The 22,039-nt window shown below is 36.6% G+C and overlaps 1 protein-coding gene across 1 annotated transcript in view; it reads right to left on the reverse strand.

Moving 5' to 3' along the window:
• Positions 1–22,039, reverse strand: part of ITGA8 (integrin subunit alpha 8) — a 110,890-nt gene that overhangs the window by 30,864 nt on the left and 57,987 nt on the right. The window contains exons 21-25 of the mRNA XM_031503826.2: positions 19,707–19,799; positions 13,944–14,023; positions 10,557–10,637; positions 5,319–5,424; positions 3,365–3,523 (exon numbers count right to left, since the gene is read on the reverse strand). Of these exons, the coding sequence (XP_031359686.1) occupies positions 3,365–3,523; positions 5,319–5,424; positions 10,557–10,637; positions 13,944–14,023; positions 19,707–19,799 (519 nt within the window). The remainder of the gene's footprint in view (positions 1–3,364; positions 3,524–5,318; positions 5,425–10,556; positions 10,638–13,943; positions 14,024–19,706; positions 19,800–22,039) is intronic.

Here is a 22,039-nt window from a genome sequence, read left to right on the forward strand (position 1 = left end):
TTGCTGTTATTTCAATGCTTCCCTGACAGACGCCTCACTCGTGTTACTGCGGGGCTCAGCTATTGAGAATGTGCCATGTGTGGCTGTATATTCTACCACAGTGGTATTTATAGGTACAAGTTTCCTAAAAATGATTTCCCATCAGTCTGGGAGAAAAAACAACTCATCAGGAATTTGTCTCAAGCCAAAAGGCAATCTAACTGTGCCCTCTTCTCATCACAACTGCCTTTAGGAAAAGTAAGAAGCAAGTAAGAATGGGGCATGCATACACAATACTCTCCTAATAACTTTCGGCTTCCAAATGTTTTCAGATCAGGGATTTCCTTATCTATATAAAGTTTGTGTCCATTTGCTAATCTTCACTGGACTTCTCTTTTGGGAATTTGTTTACTTTTCTCTTAGAATCATGTAAACTTTTAACCCTGACTACTTCCCTTTGGCCACAATTTCCAGACACCTGAGACCTGCCACCATGAACCACCACTTCCTTTTGCTTGTTTTGATTCTGGCTCTCCAGGCTTCATTAGATGTTCCAGTGCCTGTGCAGGAAGAGGCAGAGAACAGTCAATCCACACCCACGCTCTTCCTGCCACTACTCATTTTGAGGATCATATCTGTGCTTAGTCACCTATTTTCCAGACTGAAGTGTCCTGAGTTCTGAGTGTCCTTAGTGTACTGAGTTCTAAGTTCTTCTGCATTGGAATTCATTCCATATCTTTGATAAGTACTTTTGCTCCTTTTTACACCTTTTTCAAGATTCATATTTTTATTATCTTTTCATATCCCTCACTCTCTTCATAGAAAGATAAGCTACAGAAAAGTTCCTAAACAAAAGTCTCCCCATGTGTGCATAGGTGTGACTTATCTTTGTGGACTAGACAACAAAGCTCATATAAAACTTTTTTACAAGACAAGAAATTCAGCAGTGGGGAGGAATATACTGCTTTGATTGAAACAGAACAATCTGAGTAATTTCAAAGGGGAAATGCCTCAGTGCCCTAAGAGAGGTAAGTTCGGATATCCAAGAGAAGTCAGGCATTTAATGCCCTTAGCCTTATTTGGAAATTTGAGCTAAGCATCACATTGTTTATACAAAACTTGAAGAAGACTATCTCTGTGTCCTCTTGCCATCTGAAGCAATAGATAAGCACAACATATTTGAAACTGATTTGTGTATTCATACTGTTCAATGCTTTGAAAACTGAAATAAGGAAAGGATATTTAATTTATTGCCATAACAACTGTGCATCTAAAGACATATTCTGCTACAACAGATAGATCATTATTACAGGAAAATTTCTCACAATCTTCACAAGAATTAAGTCTTTTTAATGTAACAGATGCAATCATTATCAAGTAGGAGAAGGAAGAGCAAATTTCTTAAAATAATAAATTAAATAAAAAAATATACATTGCCTGATAATGTCAGTAAGAACTGGCAGTATTCTACCTAGCTTCTTAATTCAACCTTAAACAGAACACAGTGGCTAGGGTGGGAGAATTCTGAACTGCTTTTCACATGCTTGCTGTGGTCTGTGATCTGATCAGTGACTTTGAGAAGCTAGGCTTGCAAGTACAAATGCAGCACCTTAACTTCTTCCTCCTCACCACTTTTGAAAAAGAGGTGAAAAATTAGGTAGAAAAGATATGTAGAAAAAATTCCCTGTCTCAAATCTTGCTGTGCTTTGGGAATAAACTGGACAGACATTTTCTGTCTTCTGTTTCCTATCACACATTTGCTTTTTCTTTCTCTAAAGAACTAAATAAAAGGGTGGAATTCCAATGTCTCTGGTTTCCCAGGTGAAACAAAAAACTCTACCATACTGTATTTGGTAGACATCAATTTTTCTTTACCCTTTTAAAGTACACATTGTAGTTCTGTCTGTTCGAGCTAAAGACTTGACTCGTAATTCCTTAAGTTATGAACACTCCTCATTATTAGAAAGTTGTCTCCCCTTTCATCGAACATACCGAACTCAAACCAATCCTCGTATGCAAAAGACACAGAGCATTTTTAGCACTTGGAATGCAGCTCTCCCTGAAAGATGTTTAACAGGCTACTGCTTAAACATGAGAAGTGTTGTTTACTCCAGAAATGTCTGGAATCAGTCATGCTTAATAAATTGGATACCTTGTTTTTGATGGGATAATTTGTAGAGCTGTGTTTTGCTTAATCTTCTGACTTTGAGCCAAACCAAGCTCTTTTGAGGGGATCTGCCATCACAAACATAGATCTTAAAACAGGAAATTGTCCAAGCAGCCAGGGATCAGGTTAGGAAAGCTAAAGCCCTAAGAGAATTAAATGCAGCCAGGCATGTTAAAAAAAAATATGAAAAGCTTCTATGGATACTCAAAGGTAGGTGAGGGAAAATATAAGTTATCTTCAGAAGGAAATAAGAGACCTGGTTACCCAGGAGGTGCTCAATGACTTTCTTGCCTCAGCCTTCACTGGCAAATGCTCCAGGCACACTGCCCAAATCACAAAAGGGAGAATGAAGAACCGCCTGCTCTGAATCTGAAGGTGCACTTGTCCATGAGACTTGATGAGATACATCCATGGAACCTGAGGGAACTGGAAAATGAACCAACTAAACCACTATCCGCATCTGAAACATTGTGGCAGTCAGGTGAAGTTCTCACTGACTGGAAAAGGGGAAACATAACCTCCATTTCTAAAAAAGGTGAAAAAGGAAAACCTGCAGAACTACAGACAAGTCAGTCTCACTTCTGTGCCCAAACCAATCATGGGCAGATCTTCCTGGAAACTATGCTAAGGCACATGGAAAATGAGGAGGTGATTTGTGACAGCCAAAATGGCTTCACTAAAGGCAAACTGTGCCTGACAGATTTGGTGGCCTTCTATGGTGAGGTCACAGTGTTGGTGGATAAGGACAACTGATATCATCTACTTGCACCTGGACAAAACATCTGCCACAGTCCCAGATGACATCCTGGTCTCTGTTCTGGAAAGACATGGATCTGACAGAGCACTCAGGGGATAATGAATGGGCTGTGTGATAACTCATGGAATTATGGTCAATGGCTAAATGTCCAGTTGGAGACCGGTGACACGTGGTGTTCGTCAGTGGTGGTAATGGGACAGGGCCATTTTTAACATCTCTGTTGGTAGCATCGACAGCGGGATTGAGCACACCCTTCTCCTCATATAAAGAGTACAGGAACCAAATATGGACCAAGCAACACAACACTCACATTAGAAATGTTATAGACTATCTATATCTTGCTTCTTAACCGGGAGAATTATCTTGGACTGTTAAAAATTCCCAAGAAAGTTCCATTCATTGTGAAGTGTAGGCAAAAAACCCAATCAAAATGAAGAAAGGGAGGGAAATAAAGCGCTTACCTTTATTTGCATTGTATTAATAGGAGAGCTTGTTTGACAGTGCAATGGTCCATGTGTCTGAATGTGAAGAATATAAAGAAGAAATTCCTCTCTACTGGACACAGGCCAACCAACATGGAGAACTGTATTGTTGATGGCACTTGGTCCTATATTGTGCAGCTGTTGAAGAAACATGATCAGTACTTTCTAAGGCAGTAAAAACAACAAAAAATATTGCAACTACCACTCAGGTATTTTCAAATTCTTAGTGGACACAGCCTTAGAGTATTTAGGGAAGACTATTACATATTATTAATATCACTTTATTGATGGAGCATCTGCAGAAGGTAGGAGAGATCATCTCCACATTAGTCACAAAGCCAATGGCAAATCTGAGAGAACAGTCTTTTCTGTCTGTGTGTTCAAGAAATCCATTACCTTTTCCATTTTTTTCTACATATGAAGAGTTGAAATTATCTTGAAAAATATAAAAAAATCCCAACCCAAAACACACTAGCAAATAAACCCCACAGAAATATGAACAATGAACCTTAACAGACCATACTTGAAAATAGTAGCCAAAACTTCAGAATACAAAATAATTACATTCCAGGGCACAAGAATGGAAGGTAGAGCAAAACTTAAACTAGCTTCATTGGTTAAGAACTATATTTTCAACATTCTCAATCTAGATTTTCTCAAAAGAAGGAACCAGTTTGCCTAAATTAATATCAAAGACATTATTTTTTTTCCTGGGAAAAATGAGGAAATATAGAAATAATAAAAGTTTAGAAACATAGGCTATTAAAATAGTTTCCTTATATCAGTTTAGAGTTTGAAAATAATTGATGACAACAAGAATCTGGACATGTGTTGCCACTGGTCTTGGATAGTTAAAGAAGCTGAACACCATGGGCCTTTACACAAAGTTCCTAGAGATGTGAGAACCTCTTTTTTTTTTTTTTAATTTGCAGGATTCTTGTGACTGATGACCTTTGGTTACAACTAAATAAAAAACCCTTTCAATCTTATATCTTCTGGGAGATTGCTTGGTCTTTTGTATGCTTTGCTGATATAAACCATGTAATTGATTTCCTTAGTAACTGTAAGTAATCACTGTAATTCTTCTAATATATTTGAAGTCACAAATACAATTTCACAAACAATCCAAATGCTTGAGACAGGATGATTTGAAGTATTTTTCAGTTTAGAGAAATGTGTTAATATGGGGAATTCACAAATGATAATTTGTATTTTACAGTTGTATTCACTATACTTTACTGTCATGCAAATGGTAAACTTACACTGCTGATTAAATTCAGTTGTTTATATTTTCTTGAGTGCTAGTTTGTGAATTATAACCATATGTGAAGCCCCCTGTTTTATCCTCCAGAATAAAAGCCATCCATCAGATTCTAAGGATTGCTTCTATTCCATGTAGTTCACCCAATGTCGTTTTTCTAAGCTGAACTCTTTTAATTGATGAATCATCCATAGGAAAAAACCAACAAAAATACAAGGTAAAAATATGTGTACTTCAAATATTAAGAGTTGTTTTCAACAGAGTATTTCCTGAGGTAACAAATTACATGTATGTCTACATTATTTTATTCAGTTAGCTAAATGTCAAAGAAAACATCTTTTCCAGTGCACAGCATGTACAGTTTCTAATGAGAAGATACTTGACATTGATTATAAGGAACTTTTAAGTACTGTTTAATTCTTGTCAAACACCCAAAATGTTTATAAATCCCTTAAATATCTAAGACAGACTCCTAGCAAAACTAATATCCCCTCCACTCACATGAACAGATAATGAGGCTGTGAATTCCCAGATTAAATTTGGGTCATGTGCTAAAGTTAGAGTATTTACATTTGTGGCTTTATCTAGCTACAGATAAAGACAATAAACCAAATTCATCAGTAATTCAGTGGGGGCAGTGTGAGGCCCTGTGGCAACACACATAATTTTTACCTCATAGATGTGTTCTACTAAAGGACCAACTTCTTCTTCTTTTGTAGGTTCATCTTTGGGCTCCCAGTTATGAAGAGGCAAAATAATTGTTGGGGGGTGAGACACTCTGTAATAAACAAAACAGGTTAAAACAGTAACTGTTACCAGTGACTGATTGCAGTAGTTTTAGAACAAAATGATGACCACTATAAAAACCTGAGCCCTCAAAGGCTTGTTGTTTGGGCACATTAATTAGACTTAGGTGAAGTGAATGCTACAATGCCTCCATGACATACTACCCAATCCTTGCAAATGACTGAGGGTGCACATTTAGTGCCATACTTCCTGTGATGGACTGTGCTTTCCAGACAGTCCAGGGTGTAGCTCTGTTTGGAGAGAGGAATCCAATCTGTTGGGCATTTTTATCATTCTCACTGATAAGATAACTGAATACATTATCCACAAAAGTAGAGTAAATAAATGTATTTTTCTATTTCCATTTAAAGCCTATAGGTGTTTAATGTAATGCATCTTTCTTCCCTAGAATATGTTTTTAGATATTGACTGATCAGATTGTCAATTTCTGTAACACCTTATTATTCCTTTAAAAAACCTTGCAAAGTATCCTATCTCATCTTACAGATGGGAAACAGAGGTATTGTGACTTCCATAAAGTCATAATGGAAATTGGTGTACTGAGAAACAGAATTCAGGACTAGACTCTAAAAGAGTGCTCCAGGCTTTCCAACTGCTTTGCAAACAAAGTGGCAGTTAAAGCATTCCCTGGAATATTGGTGCAACTTGCAACACATAAATAAAATATAAACAAAGAAAACAGTGACTTAATATTTGACATCCTTACAGCTGCTTTTTTATTTTTCCTTTTCTTCTCTATCTGACCTTAAGAAAGTAGTCTTCCATTAACATTTTTATTTGAATCACAAACATTTTATTTCCCATAAAAACCAGAATTTCATTGTACTGGTTCCATTCAGATGCCAACTAAACCTCACTCAGGTGTTCAGAAGTTGGGAAATCAGATCCCAAGAATTTCTTTTAGCATGATAGGTCAGTTCTGCCACAGACATCTGTCACCTACAAGTACTGTGTGTAGCTCTTGGTGCTAAAATGGTATTACCCTTTCTTTGCCAGGGTCAGCTCTCAGTTTTGCTCGTTTATGGAGTCTTTAGCTGAAAGAAAATCCATAACATTTCAGTGTTGGTTCTGCCAATGCTGGAGTTTTGCTAACAGAAAACTGCTAAAAAACAATCATTAATTTTTAGCGTGTAAAATTTGAATGCCATAATGGACTTTTAGGCACTGATGTTAAACACTTTGCAGTAGCCCTGCTGTAGATTGCCCCTTGAAGAAAAGATTGGATGGTTTTGTTGCAAATGCTGAAAAAATACTATTGGAAGGAACAAACTGTTCTTGATTACAGCTCTTATGTCATATACAATGAATGAAAATTTTCTACAGTATACAGCTTCTCAAAGCAGCAAGAAATCCCAGAGAACAGCTTAATGCCATCCAGCTGAAGCACAACTCTTTGTGAAATTCAGTTTATTTGGGAGTATCGTGCTAGCTCTTAATACTCCTCAGACTTCAAAATACCAGCAGTTTGTACCATCAAGTATGCCAGAAGATAAATTCACAAGCCAACCTTAATAATAAAAGAAACTCAACGTATTCATTAAAAAAGTAATTTCTGATTACGTACTTAGCCTAAGTTTCACAAGTCATCATGTTTCCAATACAAATTCTAATTCTCTGTTGGAGAATAGGAACTTCAGAGTGTTGTTACAAAAGCCAATACACATAGACCCTTAATCTACCACAAAAACCTGCAAATCAGAAACTGCACAGAGCCAAAAAAAAGAAGACATGAGCCTTCAAAACTCAGTGTGTTCTATTGCACTGCCAGGAAATTATTCTTATCCATGGAATTACAAAATGCAAAGTATAAATTTATACATTAAATTAAAATTATTGTAGCATATATAAGAATATTTATTTTAACAGAATTTAGTTATTTTGAGGATTTTTGCTATTGACATTAAAGTAGCAAAATTAGGTCAAATGAGAAACAAATCCACTCTTTTCACTATTTTATTTTGCATTTAATTGAGAATATTTTTAACATTTGAATGATTTATTAGACAAGGACTTTTCCTAGACTTTTAGGTGATAATTATCATGAAACAGGAGTACTGAAAAATAAAATAAACAAAGTATGGCCCACAGAAAAGACTTATATAAAGATAGACAATAAAAATTCTGCCAGCTCCAAATCCTCTCCATCCAAATTAATTCCTTCCTGAATTCCTCTGGTGCTTTTTCAGCAGTGGGAGATAACAATGACAATACTAAAACTCCCACATTTTTATAGACAAAGAAAGGTAAGTAGAATAATCAAATCTTAGTTATCAAAACAACTGCTTATTGAACTTTCTAAGGAGTGATATTAATTTTATTTTAAAGAGGCTATTGAAGAAGATTTCTTTCTTCCTCATAGAAGTATTTGCATAGTTCCACTGTGCAAGTATATCTGCATGTATGCATATGCACGATTTCATAAATTGTTACTTTTCCTCAGTAAAATGTGTGATGCATTTAGTTCCAGTCTGTGCAATTCTCGGAAGAGAAGTAAAGAAACTAATGCAAGGTATTTTCCAGTCCAAATGTGGACAGAGTCTTTCTTTTATTTTTATCTACGAAGAGTGAGCAATTCCCTTGGAACTGCATGTTTTAGCATCTCTGAGTAATTAGCAAAATCTGTCCACCAAGCAGTTGAGAATGCTATAGCTAATAAGGAAACTAAAATACTTAAGAGGAAAGAAACTGGAAGTCATTCAATTAAGTAATTCCTCTGTATTTAATAACCTGTTTCTCAGAACTGCAGGCAGCAATTCAAGCAACTTTTTCCACTTATCACCAAGCCTGTAAGAACTGAGGATTTTGTGGTCATTTTTTGGTCTATCTATTTACACGTTATAGAATGTTTCATTGAAAGGAACACACTATGGCACAGAAAAAGCATGATGGAGGCAAAGTTTCCAAAGAGTCTGCAAAGAACAAAAAAGTTTGTAAGACTTTTTCATTAAAGTGAGGAGAGACTTCACAAAAAAACCAATAGAATCCACAGCACTGGAAGCAACCCTTACTGGGAAGTCCTGTGTGTGTAACCACAACTGTTCCAGCCCGAAACTCCAGACACTCCTTAGCCCGGGTGTTCACCCATGGCAACACCTGGCAGCCGCTGACCCCCAACACTTTCTCACACATCTGTAGCCCATTAAATAACATCTTTGATTTCTTTTTCCTCAAACTCTACTTCTGTATTACACCTTTTGTATTTTTCACCTCTCTTTCTATCCAGCTCATTTCATTAGATCACCATTACCTACAGAAAATGAAGTAATGGTCTCACTTCTGATCTTATTAAACATGGTGTATTTAAAGAAATACAACAGAAATAAAATCTCCTTTTCAGAAATAAAATAATTAACATATATCCACACAGTTTCTGACTGCCAGCTTTTTTTCCCACCTGACTAGTTTTAGGGTCTTCTTAACCTGGAATACACGTACAAGATATGATGAAAAAATCCTTTTAAAATCTCTCAGATTTAGACTGAATATTAGACCAGATTAGAGCAGACAGATTGTATATTAGAGCAGAAAACATGCTCTCTGTGATCTGCAAAATTATTTGATCTATTGCTAGCACTAGGTAGTCATATTGTCTTGGAAGTGACAACAATAAATAATTTTTTATGAATTAAAAAAAACATAAATAAATTTATTTTTATTTGTTTACATCTAAGGCAGCCCCTTGAGGTGCATCACATAAGAGATCTCTACTCCTCTTGCATCAGTCAAGCCTCATGGCCTACCTGTAGAAGTGAATCTGGGCCTTGTGTCTCCTGTTCAACCCCTCCAGAGCCGATAACGGCTAAGGATATTTTTGTGTTGTAGTTTCATAAAAGGAGATGTAGGAAATCTAATATCCCAGACAAAAAGCATTGGGGGCAATTATTTGCTTTAAAAATCTGCCTGACTTCCTCCAGGATGCCAGAATAGGAGTCTAGTTCCAAGATTTTATAGGGCACTCTAATATTCTTATAAAATCTTAGAATCATTTAGGTTGGAAAAAAACTTAAAGATCATGGAGTCCCACCATAAAACTAGTACTGTCAAGTTCTCTATAAAATCATGTCCCTCAGTGCCAGATTTACATGTCTTTTCAGTATCTCCCAGGATAGTCATTGCACCACTATCCTGAGCAGCCTCTTCCAGTGCTTGACAAGTCCTGTGAAGAAGATTTTCTTAATATCTAAACTGAACCTCCCCTGCTGCCACTAGAAGCCATTTCATCTTGTCCTGTCACTTGTTATCTGAGAGAGGAGACTGATTCCCAACACACTACAACCTCCTTTCATTTATTTGTAGAGAGCAATAATGTCTCCTCTGAGCCTCCTTTTCTCCAGGATGAACATCTCCAGCTCCCTCAGCTGCTCCAGGCCCTTCACCAGCTTTGTTGCTCTTTGCTGGACTTGTTGCAGTACCTCAAAGTCCTTCTTGTAGTGAGGGGTGCAAAAATGATCCAGTATTCGAGGTGTATGATACAAGCCAGGATGCCATTGGCCTTCTTGGCCACATAGGCACAGTGCTGGCTCATGTTCAGCTGGCAATTATTACCTAATTGCATTTTATAGTTTCCAAAACTAAGCTATGAAAACAGAATTAGAAATTATAATCTTTGATTATATACTGTGCTTGTTTAATTTTGGTATACTTTGTGTCAGTGAACACTTTATTATAACTCATTTCTTACTCATTCCTTTCTCCAAAATCCTCACTCTGCTCTCTATTAGTACATGCCTGGCCATAATGTGTTTCACATTTCCAGCCATAAAAGCAGAGATTCTGTGTGGTATTCAACGTTAAGTGTCCAAGTGGTTGCACAAGAAGACCTACACATATGAACAGACATTTTATATTAGTAACATCCATGCACAATCTGAATGCCCAAATAAAATTTTGGCTCTAACTGGTATTACTACAATGTGAGATTCTTTAGGTTGATGTCTTTGCAGACACTCAATAAGTCTCTCCAGCCTACAAGGTTTGCAGGGGTGAGACCCAGGTGTCCTTGATGAATAAGGCCAAAAAGATTCACTTTGTGGGATTATTATATGCAGAAAGATCCTGTAAAAAAGTAGTTACCATAATGAGTTGAAATAGCTGAATACTTACCCTCTGATCTGTACTTGAGCCACAGCACTGATGTTGATATGGAGGTTCACTAAGTTGCTGGTGGGATTTATCTTGTTAGAACTGGAAAAAAGATGTACAAGTATTAACAAAAGTTTTATATCAGAAATCTAGATTCTCATATCACTCAACACACAAGGTCCACTGGGCATATTACAAAATGGGATTCCTACTGGCACTCTTCAGTCTTATAGGACACTAGTATTTAAGTTGGATATTATTTGAGCTCATCACATATTTAATAATATCTTCAAGTCAAGCTTCCTTTAAAGAATCCTGTGATGATGAATAAGATGATACAAATTTATTTGGCTCAGAATGTCTTGTACAATTTGGCTATCTGTATAGATAAAACTATCTTAATAGAATAGAAGTTTGTTTGATCCATTGGAGGAAGGCAGTGTTAATGAACAAGACAGGCTTTGTTAGAATAAAATTTATTTTTATGACTCTCCAAACTTGTGACTTTTGCATGACTGAGTCTTTGGGGAAAAAGAACCAAGATCAACTGTTTCTTTCATTGTTTTATTTTCTTCCCTCCCCTATCTGAAGTGTTTACAATTTTAAAACCACTTAGTAGTGAAAACAGATCTCTGTGTTAAAAATCTAGGGCTCTCACTCATCTTATTGTCTTTTCTGATTGCAAATCCTTAATAATAAAGGTAGTTTCTCTTACTTCAAAAGGCCACTCCAGTGATTATAGCCCATTCCTATAAAGAAAGGTTTGTAGGTTCAAATTCATGAAGACAATGAAGTAATTACAGACTTAGAATTTATTTAATTATGAGACTAATGACACTAAATTTGGATTTTTTCTTTTCAATCAAGTGTGGCCTTCCTCACTCCATGCACACCAAGTTTCTATTGCTGTTCCAGTTTGCTGTTATCACATCTGGGTAGCATCAGTCAGTTGGAAACATTCAGAGGAGGTCAGCATTCCCAGTGACTGACTCCTTAGGAATAAAGAACAGCACTGCTTTGATCCAGGCTTTCTGGTTACAGATTGCTAAAATGAAGAGCAGCTCTAATTTGTTTGTAAACTAATGCAGATTCCCATCAAACATTATTTGAACTTTTATGTTATCCTCTGTAGCCACTGTTTTGAGTATAAATGTACAAAAATTGCTTAAAGTGTAAGAATTACTATACCACTACTTTGTTAGAATAAGCTGCTCTCCAATTTGCCTACTTTTCCTACTTTCCATAGAGTTGAAATACTCTATGGAAAGTATGCTCTATGTATGATTTTGATCATACATATCTGGTAGTCAAACCTTGTTCATGCTTTATGGCATTTTTTAGAGCAGAAAATCTAGTTTAAATAGAAGTGCCAAGACATCTCTCTCCCTAAGGGGTACATAATTGATAGCAACATCCACATCAGAAGAGGGATCAGATTTCAAGACATTACTCAGCCTCTTGTTTGTTTCTTATAAGCAATGAACTTCAGTTTTGCAAAGCAAAATATTTATTTTCCACTTGATGTTTTGAAGCAAATGAAAGTCCTCTCTTTTGAATAAATTAAAGTAGAACTCAAATTCAGATGTATTCTTGCTTCCATCTAGGCAATTTCCTCTTTTTCCTCACAGAGTGCTGTTCCCTTTTTGTTTTAGGATTCTTTTGCCTGTGCACTAAGAACACAGAAACACACAAATTGTTCTGCTGCTTGTGAATGAATGTACAAAGCAGTGAGTTTTAACTGTAGGGTGCATTCCCTATGCAAGAAATTTTACTCTTTACTCTTTCCTTTTTTGTTGTTTTTTAAATAGCTGTGTGCTCTTCAGCATTTTCGTACCATTTTGTAGCCCAAGACATTTCTTTCCTTTACGTTTTAGAGTCACACTCATGGAGGAAGCATGAGGTGTTGTTGTCTCCTGAAGTTCAGACTTATTCCTCAGGAAATTCTTGTCACTTTTTAAAAGCCATTATCTACATTCAGCTCTTATTACCTAGACCAATTTAACTACCCAAAAAAGTTCTCAACCTCACCAGTTTCACAGCATGAAAAGGGTAGTGACATGAGCTGTGGGTAACCATTTTAAACTATTGCTTGCATTAAGAAATGAAAAGTGGCATGGACAGGGGACCTACAAGGTAAATGTTGTGTCTCTCTCCAGAGCAGCTCATATCCAGGCTTGCATGATCCCTAGCCAGGTTCCAGGGAGAGGGCTGAGGCCTGACCAAACACCTAGTGGACTTCTGTGGCATTGCTGTGCCCTTCCTGAGTTTCTGCATGACTTTTCCTTTCAAGGGTTACATTATGGAGACATGACTTAAACATTTCAAATGTCTCAGTTATTTACCATAATGACCATGATCAAGGTCCTCATTAAAGGCCAGACATTAGCAATTAAGTCTCTGCATGTGGGGCAGAGAGGGCCCCATACAGAACTCCAGTGTGTATTTGATGAGGACAGATGGAGCAGAAAAGCCCTTCCACCTACTGAAAAGGTCCCAGGTTTGCTGTTATCCTAACTCACCTCACTCTGTGCTTTTCTGTATCTGTGGAAGCAGTACTGCTCAGTATAAAACACAAGATTCTAGAGTGAGCCCACAAATGGGGAGGAATCAAATGGAAAAATTACAAAGGTTCACCTGCATCAAATTGAAACACTTCTCTCCATGCCAATAAGTCTGATGAGCAGAATTTAACTGCTTACCTTTTATTTTCTAAATTTTTGTGAAGAAGAAGCACCTCTGGTTTAATTCAGAGCATATGTTTGTACATATTCACCTTTGTTATGAAGTGTTTACCATTTATTAATTCTGAAGTATAAAATAAAGTTCAAATTTGGCAAATCTGCAGAGGGTGCTTAAAAAATCAGTTAACCTGAATTTTAAAGAAATACCTGAATAACCTGAATTTAAAAAAAATAAGACAATGTGGGTCTCAGATTCAGTCAAAGAAAGAAACTGAGAATTTCTAGCCCGGCAAAAAGCCTGAGAAAGTGCTGGGAAAGAATGTAAATAATTTTTTATCTCTCTTGTTTTTCACATTGTTTATAGTTAAGTTCTATCACTGTGCATCAAGCACTCTGCACCAATGGTTTGAGTTGTTTTCACTTCAGAACCAATAGATTTTATCCTTGCTAAGCTCTGTATAAGAGCGGTATATTTTGAATAAATCGGAGTTTTACTCTCAGCAGCCTTCTGAGTCAGAATCTATTCATTCCCATCCTGCCTCGACAGCAACAAGACTGATTTTCCTAACAGCTAATGAGGCTCCAACTTCAAAAACTCTCCTGACATAAACTACCATTGGAAAGCCCATGAAATAATTACTGATATTTAAAAGGGACCTTATTATAAAATAAACTTCACATGCCAATTAATAATTTAAATAAACATGCTCTTGATAAAATATCTAACCTTTTTATTTGCAGCTCAAAATTGATGCTGAAATCTGAATTTTCAAAATGCTGAACAGAAAATCGAATGCCTGTGGAGAACTGAGAAAGAAACAAAACAACAGGTTACTAGAAACAGTTGATCTCTCAAAATCAATAAAGCAGTACTGTTCAACATTGCATTTCACAGACTTATACTGGATACTGTTGCTTTTCAAAATTAGTATGAAATAACATCATCTAGATGTTCTCAGGAAAAATACCCTCCTGCCTCTGTACGTCACCAGATGGAAAATTTGGCTGGAGAGAGGGCAGATCAGAGGAATGGAAAGCACACTCCCAAGAACACAGCAGTGGGCCCTTCTTCATCCAGACAGTGTTTGCTTTGGTTTGCCTAGCCAAAAGAAAATAAGAGTTGTCTGGCAGCTCTCATCCCTGCCTCCATCCATGCGTGCCTTCAGCCCTGGGTCTGCAGGGCTTCCTGCTCCCTGCATTGGCCCTGCACCTGGCAGCTCTGCACTGCTGCTTTAGGTGTTGTGGGGCTGACTGAGCACCTCAGGCTAAATTAGCAGCAGTTTAATTTACTTTTAGTTTGATTTTTTTTCATTGCAGTTCTGTTAAGAGGAATACAGCTTCAAAGTTATATTTGCAGCTCAGTTTGCCACAACTTGGAGTGACTGACCAGAGGAGAGAGTAAAACAGCACAGCTCCCAAAACTAAAGGAGGTAAGTGCTTCCACTGGTGCTGCCTTGTGTTTAAGTAGACCTGGCTTCCTTCCTTTGACAATTTCCATTTACTTTGCAAGAAGAGCAGGGATAAGCAGATCAAGTCTATTCAGAAGAGAGAAGGGCTAACTAGAGAAAGAATATACAATAGCCCATGGTGGGGTCTCTGTAAGTCTCTCGTTGGACATATTTACAGCCCCAGTGTGTAAGTGGCAGGTGAGTAACAGGAGATGCCATCTTCCTTCAATGTTAAATTAATTAAATTCTACTGCAATGTTTAAATTATTTTTAAAATTATTTCAACTGCACATTTTAAATCTGGTAATTTTCAAAATGTGAATTTTGCAATTCCTACAACTTCTTACTCTCCCTCTACCTTCCATCTGGCCTGATGGCAGAATTTTTTGCAGGACAACACGCACATTGTAATTACATTTTTAAAAAGGATAGTAACACACAGAAATATTCTCCATGTAGAGAAATAATCTTCGTGAGAAATTCATCAAAAGGCATCAGGAAATGAGTACATCATGCCCTCATTTCTGCCAATGTCTGACTAGATTGGGGGTTGGGGGAGGGGAGGGAGGGAAAAAAGGTTGTCTGCTCGGCATAGTTTCCTTAGAATATTTCAGGAAACATTGTTAACAAGAGGACAGGACACACCAATATAGGTACTTAAATTCAACATCATTAAAGACAAGGAATTTTCCTCTGGGGTTGTCATTTCATATGTTTAAGCAATTCCTTTTGCCCACTAATTTTTTTTTCATTCAATTATTGTATTTTTTAATTTGCAGTGGTGCAACACAATCCATTACCAGAACAAAACTTACCTAACACGTTTCAACTACTTTCAACTGACTCATGCTGAACCAATAAGGTCATCATAAATGGAATGGTGAGTTCAAATCTTTGAACTGTGATTATCTTAATGTCATAGTTACAGTAGATCTCTCCTTCCTGAAGCAAAATTTTTCCAATGAAAAGACTGTGCTCATTAAAATACTCAAAAGTTGAATAGCTTACTTGGAATGAAGAGGTAAGCTCTTTTTAATTTTAAACTCACTTTTTGGAGATGATATTAGCGACTCTATTGATATTCCATTCACCTTTAAAAATATAATGACTTTTGTCTTTTGGACAAAAATTTCCAGATATTAAACTCACCATTTCTTTTACTGTTTTTACTAACCAGTCTAAATAAATTTGTTTCCACTTATAGCAGAAAAATTTTTGATGTACCAAAGATAAAATTTTCATCAGACAGAGCAGGCATGAACTGCAGTTCTGATGATCTATTACACCCCTGAGGCTTACCCCTCTATTTAATAGTGAAACACACTCCTACTGTACAACTCTAATAAGTTGCAGATGTTGTCTTTGTATAGTCATATGACTTTTTTAATGTCAAGTAACCCTTGACATTGCTACTAATAATGGGGCAAGGATGTTATATGCCCTTGCTGAAAACCCAAGGAGGCCAAAGGAGTTTAACTTGCTTGAGCATATAACTTATTTTAGTAGGATATACATTTTAGCAGAATAGTTTATTTTTACTTTAAATTTTTGAAGTATGTTTAATTAAAATTGCATTATTTCCATGTTTGCAATATCATGTATCTTTGAAATACATGACACTTCTGCTATTACTAATAAGTTTTAACCTATTATGTTTGACAGGATTTAGGAGTATTTTGGGAGACAGAGGTGTAGTTATTTTTAGGTGTCTTACAGTGCTAAATAAAGATAAAACCTGGCACTCTTGAAGAATCAGTTTAGTACGTACCAAGAAATAGGCAAGATCTTTCAAGCCTCCAGTCTTCTAATCATATTTATATTAATTTCTATAAACTTCCAGATTCTTCTACTAGAATTTTCTCACTTGCTAATGCCACTGAACAGGCATGAGGAAGCTTGTCAGTCTGATCCATTTCAGCATCATAAATCAGGATGTTGAGCAATCTTTGCCAGCATGATGTTGTCAGACATTTAGTTTGCATTCTGGGCCATTTGGCATTGAGGTTTTCCTTACCAATTCTTTTTAAGGATATAGATGACATAATGTATTTTGAAGATGTGAGGTGTCAGACAACCCTGTAGTCTGCTGCAGTAATATCACATGGATTATATTAGAAAATCTCAACATAACCCTCATACTCAGAAGCTGATCTTCAAGAGCTCAAAAATTCTAGGATTTCAGGGTGCTGGCAAGTCATTAAGGTGACTCAATAGCTAAGGAGTTTTAGGAATGTTCCATTTTGACCTAACCCTTCCTTCCCACTCAAAATTTCCACAAAGAGTCCCTTTCTGACTGAGTATTTGGAGAATAACTGATCTCCTGCCAGAGCAGAATTGTTTTGCAAAACTGGAAATGGATCAGAGCAACATTTGAGATTTATGCAATTTGTACAAAGGGCTGGTATTTTGCTTTTGGAAGTACATTTGCCATCACAAATATGTCTGGACTGAAAAAACACAAGTCTTTTCACCTTTACTAAGCCTCCAGGAGAGCTGGCTTCAAAGATAAATTTAGGATTTAAGATTTCACTTACTCTAAGCAAACAGTGTTGCCATCTGGCTTTGTAATGCTCTACCTTTGTATGCCTCAATTTTAAAGGGCTGGATTATTTTGTTATAAAATAACAAATATGTTACTTTATAACAAAAGTAACATAATTTACCCTTGAATACCTTATGAACCCCACTGCTTTACTCTGCTACTTCTCTCTTTATGAAGTAGTTGTTTTAGGAGTATCTGGTAATCTAGAGCAGTCCTAGTGTTCATTCTGAAGAAAAGAAGTCTTAGTTATGCTGTGAAAATGCATAGAGAGACAGGCGAGGGTAGTAATGTTTTAGTGGCCACCCAATGGCATTCCTGAAGTCTTCACACTGCTAGTGCTAGCATTTTGGGTGAAGGATGATATGGAAACAGGGCTTTGGATTCAAAGGGAGGAGTATTAGGGTCTGTAGTCTAACACCTCTACACTCAGACCTTTCCATTGCTTATGCTTATGACAATATGCAAATGACAAAGATTTCCTTTATGGTATACAAGTTAATGTATCTTGTGTTTGGTCTTCCTTTTCTCTTCCAGCCCAAGAGGTTTTATGCTCTCCTGCCCCACTCCACTGCATCCCAATCACCCACAATATTCTTTTCCACTTCTGTCTGTATCTTGAGAATTTGCTTCTGCCTTTACACTAACTAGGAAACTACTAGCCATATAAGTAAAATTGCTGTCTTCTCAACAGAAGAAGTTATTTGCCTTGAATTGGAATTTGTCTCATGCTTTGGCCCGTCATTGCATCCCATCATGCCATTATGAAAATTCCATTCCTCAGAAATGTTTTCAATTACTTTTACTTTTTTAGGATTTTCATTAAGCAGAATAAAACAAAACCTACAAAATCTTTTGGCCTTCTTGTCTATTACCTTCCCAGAAAATGTTTATAGTAATCTCTTCAGACTTCTAGTCCAAAGTAGTTAAATGTAGAAGGATCTTCATCAGGAAGATTGCTCTTCCCAGGAGATCCATCACCTAGAGTTTAATTTTTAATGGTTTCCACCTCCATGTAGTCCCAAAGAATCTCTGGGACTGCCTGTGGCCATGCAAGCAGATGACTCTATGAGATACCATCACCTAGAGTTTAATTTTTAATGGTTTCCACCTCCATGTAGTCCCAAAGAATCTCTGGGACTGCCTGTGGCCATGCAAGCAGATGACTCTATGAGATACCATCACCTAGAGTTTAATTTTCAATGGTTTCCATCTCCATGTAGTCCCAAAGAATCTTTGGGACTGCCTGTGGCCATGCAAGCAGATGACTCTATGAGATACCTGCCCTCACTCACTTTCTAAACTTGTATGGCTGACCTGAGGCTTTCCCAAAGATCCAAAGAAACTTATTCTAGTCCCAATCTCCAATGATGTGACCCATTTGGCTCTTCTATCAAGGGTCAGACATGAACTGCTTCAACAATAAAAGAGGCCAGGAAAGCCCCCCTGTATAGAGAGGCTGAAGATTGAAATATTCCTCTTCCATAGGATAAACCTTAACTTAGTAGGTATTTTGAAATTATTAAATAAATTTGCTCTGGTTTCTTTGCAAAGCCATAGGTCCAATATGAAATTCAAACAGCAGTAGTTTTCAATTAAAAACTGTTATTTATTCCTGATACATGTTTATGCTGTTGACTGCTTTGTTTTTATTAGGACAGTTTTTATCTAAGTATCAATATTTGGATTATTTTCTTTTAGTTAAATATTCATAGAACTTATGAATTTATGGGAAATACTAAATTCCTCTGCAAGAGCATCCATAGCTGAACATTCCTGGATTTAACACTTCAGGGATTTTCTGGGTTGTTTTATCATGACATAGGGATACAGAATTACAATTGTGGAATTTTTTAACTCCAAACCTATTTTTTATCCTAATCTAGTGTTCATCATCAGTTATTATACAGTTCTGCTTTTGTCCAAAAGCAAGGCTACCCTCATTCCATGTAATGTGTAGTATGATTTATGAGAGGCTGTCTTAGAAAAATCTTTAGAATTAAAATAATAAATTTAAAGCAAATGTTTATTCCAAACATGCTTTACTTGATATAAATTGTGATATAAACTGATAAGACAACCTTTATGCACTCAAGATGACAATCAGGCTGACAAAGTTGTCATTTACTATACATATATCTATGTATTTTAAGTAGAGAGGATACTGAAAGGGAGAAATAAACTGATCACATTATAGATTGGAATTCTCATTATACTAGTGCAACTTCTAATGAAATGATAGTGATAAATTGAGTCACTCTCACTTTCTTTGAGTGACATAAACCCCAAATTCTAGCATAATTAATCTTTTAGAAAAACAAATTGTTAGTTTTTTAGAAGCACAGTTCTACCTCTTATTACACCAAAACTTTCTTGTCCAGGTAAATAATTTGGTTTATGTGCTGCTTATGGGACACATTCTGGTAACTGAATAAATTTCCATTTTCTCCCATTTAAAATTCAATTAGATAAAAATCAGTAAATGCATCTGGTTTTCCCTTACGTTTGCGCCAGCCACCATGGGGTTCCCAAGATCACAAACCACCATTCTAGTTTCATTTTCCATCTTGTAATCACAGCTCAACACACGCAGTGCCTGCAACAAAAGGACACCAATACAGAGGTCAGAGATCACAGTGAAATGTATCCAGTTGGGAAAGTGATGACTTTTTGACTGTGACCTTTCTTTTAATTTCAGACACCTGCTTAGAGCACTATCAAAACATTTAGTTCGTTATTGTCAGACAATGGAGGAAAATTGATGCCGGGGGAAAAACAAACAGGATAGTTTCCCAGTACCTTAAGAATCATGATGAGATCCCTCTATGTCTAGTTTTACCATACTGCTTTGTTGTTGTGAATCATTCCTATAGCCATAACGACTCAACAGAGAAACAAAGAGTAGACAAAATTAAGTGAGAAGAATAAGTCTTACAGTAATTACAATGTTATCCATCACAAGAAATCTCTATAATGAATTTCTGACACTGGCAAAACTTGAGTATGGATCAATTCTAGATCTTTGTTTTCCAATCTGTTATAAAATACTTAGATTGTTAAATACTTCTGTAAAAACATAACCTGTTTTTTGTTAGCTTTATAAACACATGCTATGTGTGTTTATAAACGAGCAACAAAGGAGATAGACTTTCACATTATCAGTTATAAAGGTTTTTGTTGTTTATAGCAATCTTTATCACTAGTAACACCATCTGTAAACAAAACAACTCTACAAAAGGAGGTACAGCTACAAAATAGTGCAAGCTAGGAGACACAGTATAAAGCAAAGCAATAAAATGTGGTGTGTTTTTTTTTTTTTTTTGCTTTCCTCTCTGACATCTCCGGTAAATGAAGGCATTTCCATGTATGTGCAGAAGTCAACCAGCTTTCTAAAAGCAGGATGCAGCAAGTTGCATTACCTTTCTGCTCATTTGTGATTCTCACAGATAAAGCAGTGTGAATGAGTTCATGCCCTCTATATAAAAAGACCTGGGAAACCTCTGTACCAATTTGCCCTATCTGTAAAAGCCAGCATGGACATGCTGTCCTCGTAACTTCCTGAGATTAAAAGAAAAGACAGAGCCCATGTGAAGCATGCCCTCAGCACACACCTCACTGTACACTGACAGTTTTACAGTTTGTGAGGAGGAAACAAGTTTGTTACACAGCATGTCCAGTGCACTAATAGCCTTCCCAAGCCTCTCTAGGGTTGGGAGGGGAGCATTTTTACACTCTTTCCAGCTGGTTAATTAGAGGTGGCAAGTAACACATGGGAGAAAAGAGAGTGTTAACACAGTTGGAATCAAATGTGTTTGGGAAATTCTCCATTTGATCTTGATGTGTGGGTTTATAGTTTTGCTTTTGTTGGGGGAAAGGGGTTGAAATTGAGGTCTAAAAGTTAGAAATAAATACTCATTTGTATTAGATATTTGGTGGTTTCTTTAAAGATGCTGTATCATAGACCAGCACAAAGTAAATTAGCCTGTATCACACTTGTTTTTGTCCCTCAAAGGCTGGAAAAATAGAGGAGTTTTTCAAGTAGCTCTTCTGAAATCTTGAGGCTATGTTCCTAGACTAAAAATGATTAATGGTGCAGAATTTATCTGACCAGCATTACAAAAGCTAATTTGTGCAGTATGAAGATGTGACAAAGGATCAGCTGTGGTAGAATCTTTCCATAATGAGATTTGCCATCTTTTTTTTTTTTTGCACTGATCACCTTTTTTTGAGGTGGTTAAATACAAAACAGCAAAATTAAGCTAGCAAGAGCTGAGATTTGTACACATACTGTTGTCAGCTTCAGTAATTACATTCACATGTAACTCAGCCAGATGGAAGGGTTTGCCACAAAGCTTTTCTACCTGATATTGGTATCAATTCACATTTCTGTAGCAACACACGGATTTTTGGCAGTCTTGAGCAGAAGCAAAACCCCAACAAGTATCATGTGTGCTCCCAGGGTGCATTTTAACTAGAAAGTGATTGCTTTAAGTAATCCAGGCAGCCTACATAGTTGAAACTTTTTTGTGGTTGTAGTGATGAATTACTAATTGATGCCCCAACTGTAAAGTGCAACAGGCTGGCAAGTAAAAACTTCCTCTTTCTTTACCATCACCTTCCAATTTTATTTTCTAAGGAAAAGGGGATGGATTAGGTACCATCTCCTAGTTGTATGTATGTATCTACTTAATGTATGAAGAGTAGTCTTTGCCTTCACCAAGCGCAAATCACATCTCATCTAGCCAGCCACAATGTACTAAGTCAAAGAATTTCCATATAAGACGAGAATGTTCCAGGTCTTTTTCTCATTTTAAGAGTGCCATGCTTTAGTTCAGA

This window comes from Lonchura striata, chromosome 1 (genome assembly GCF_046129695.1).
Source record: "Lonchura striata isolate bLonStr1 chromosome 1, bLonStr1.mat, whole genome shotgun sequence".
Lineage (NCBI taxonomy): Eukaryota > Metazoa > Chordata > Aves > Passeriformes > Estrildidae > Lonchura > Lonchura striata.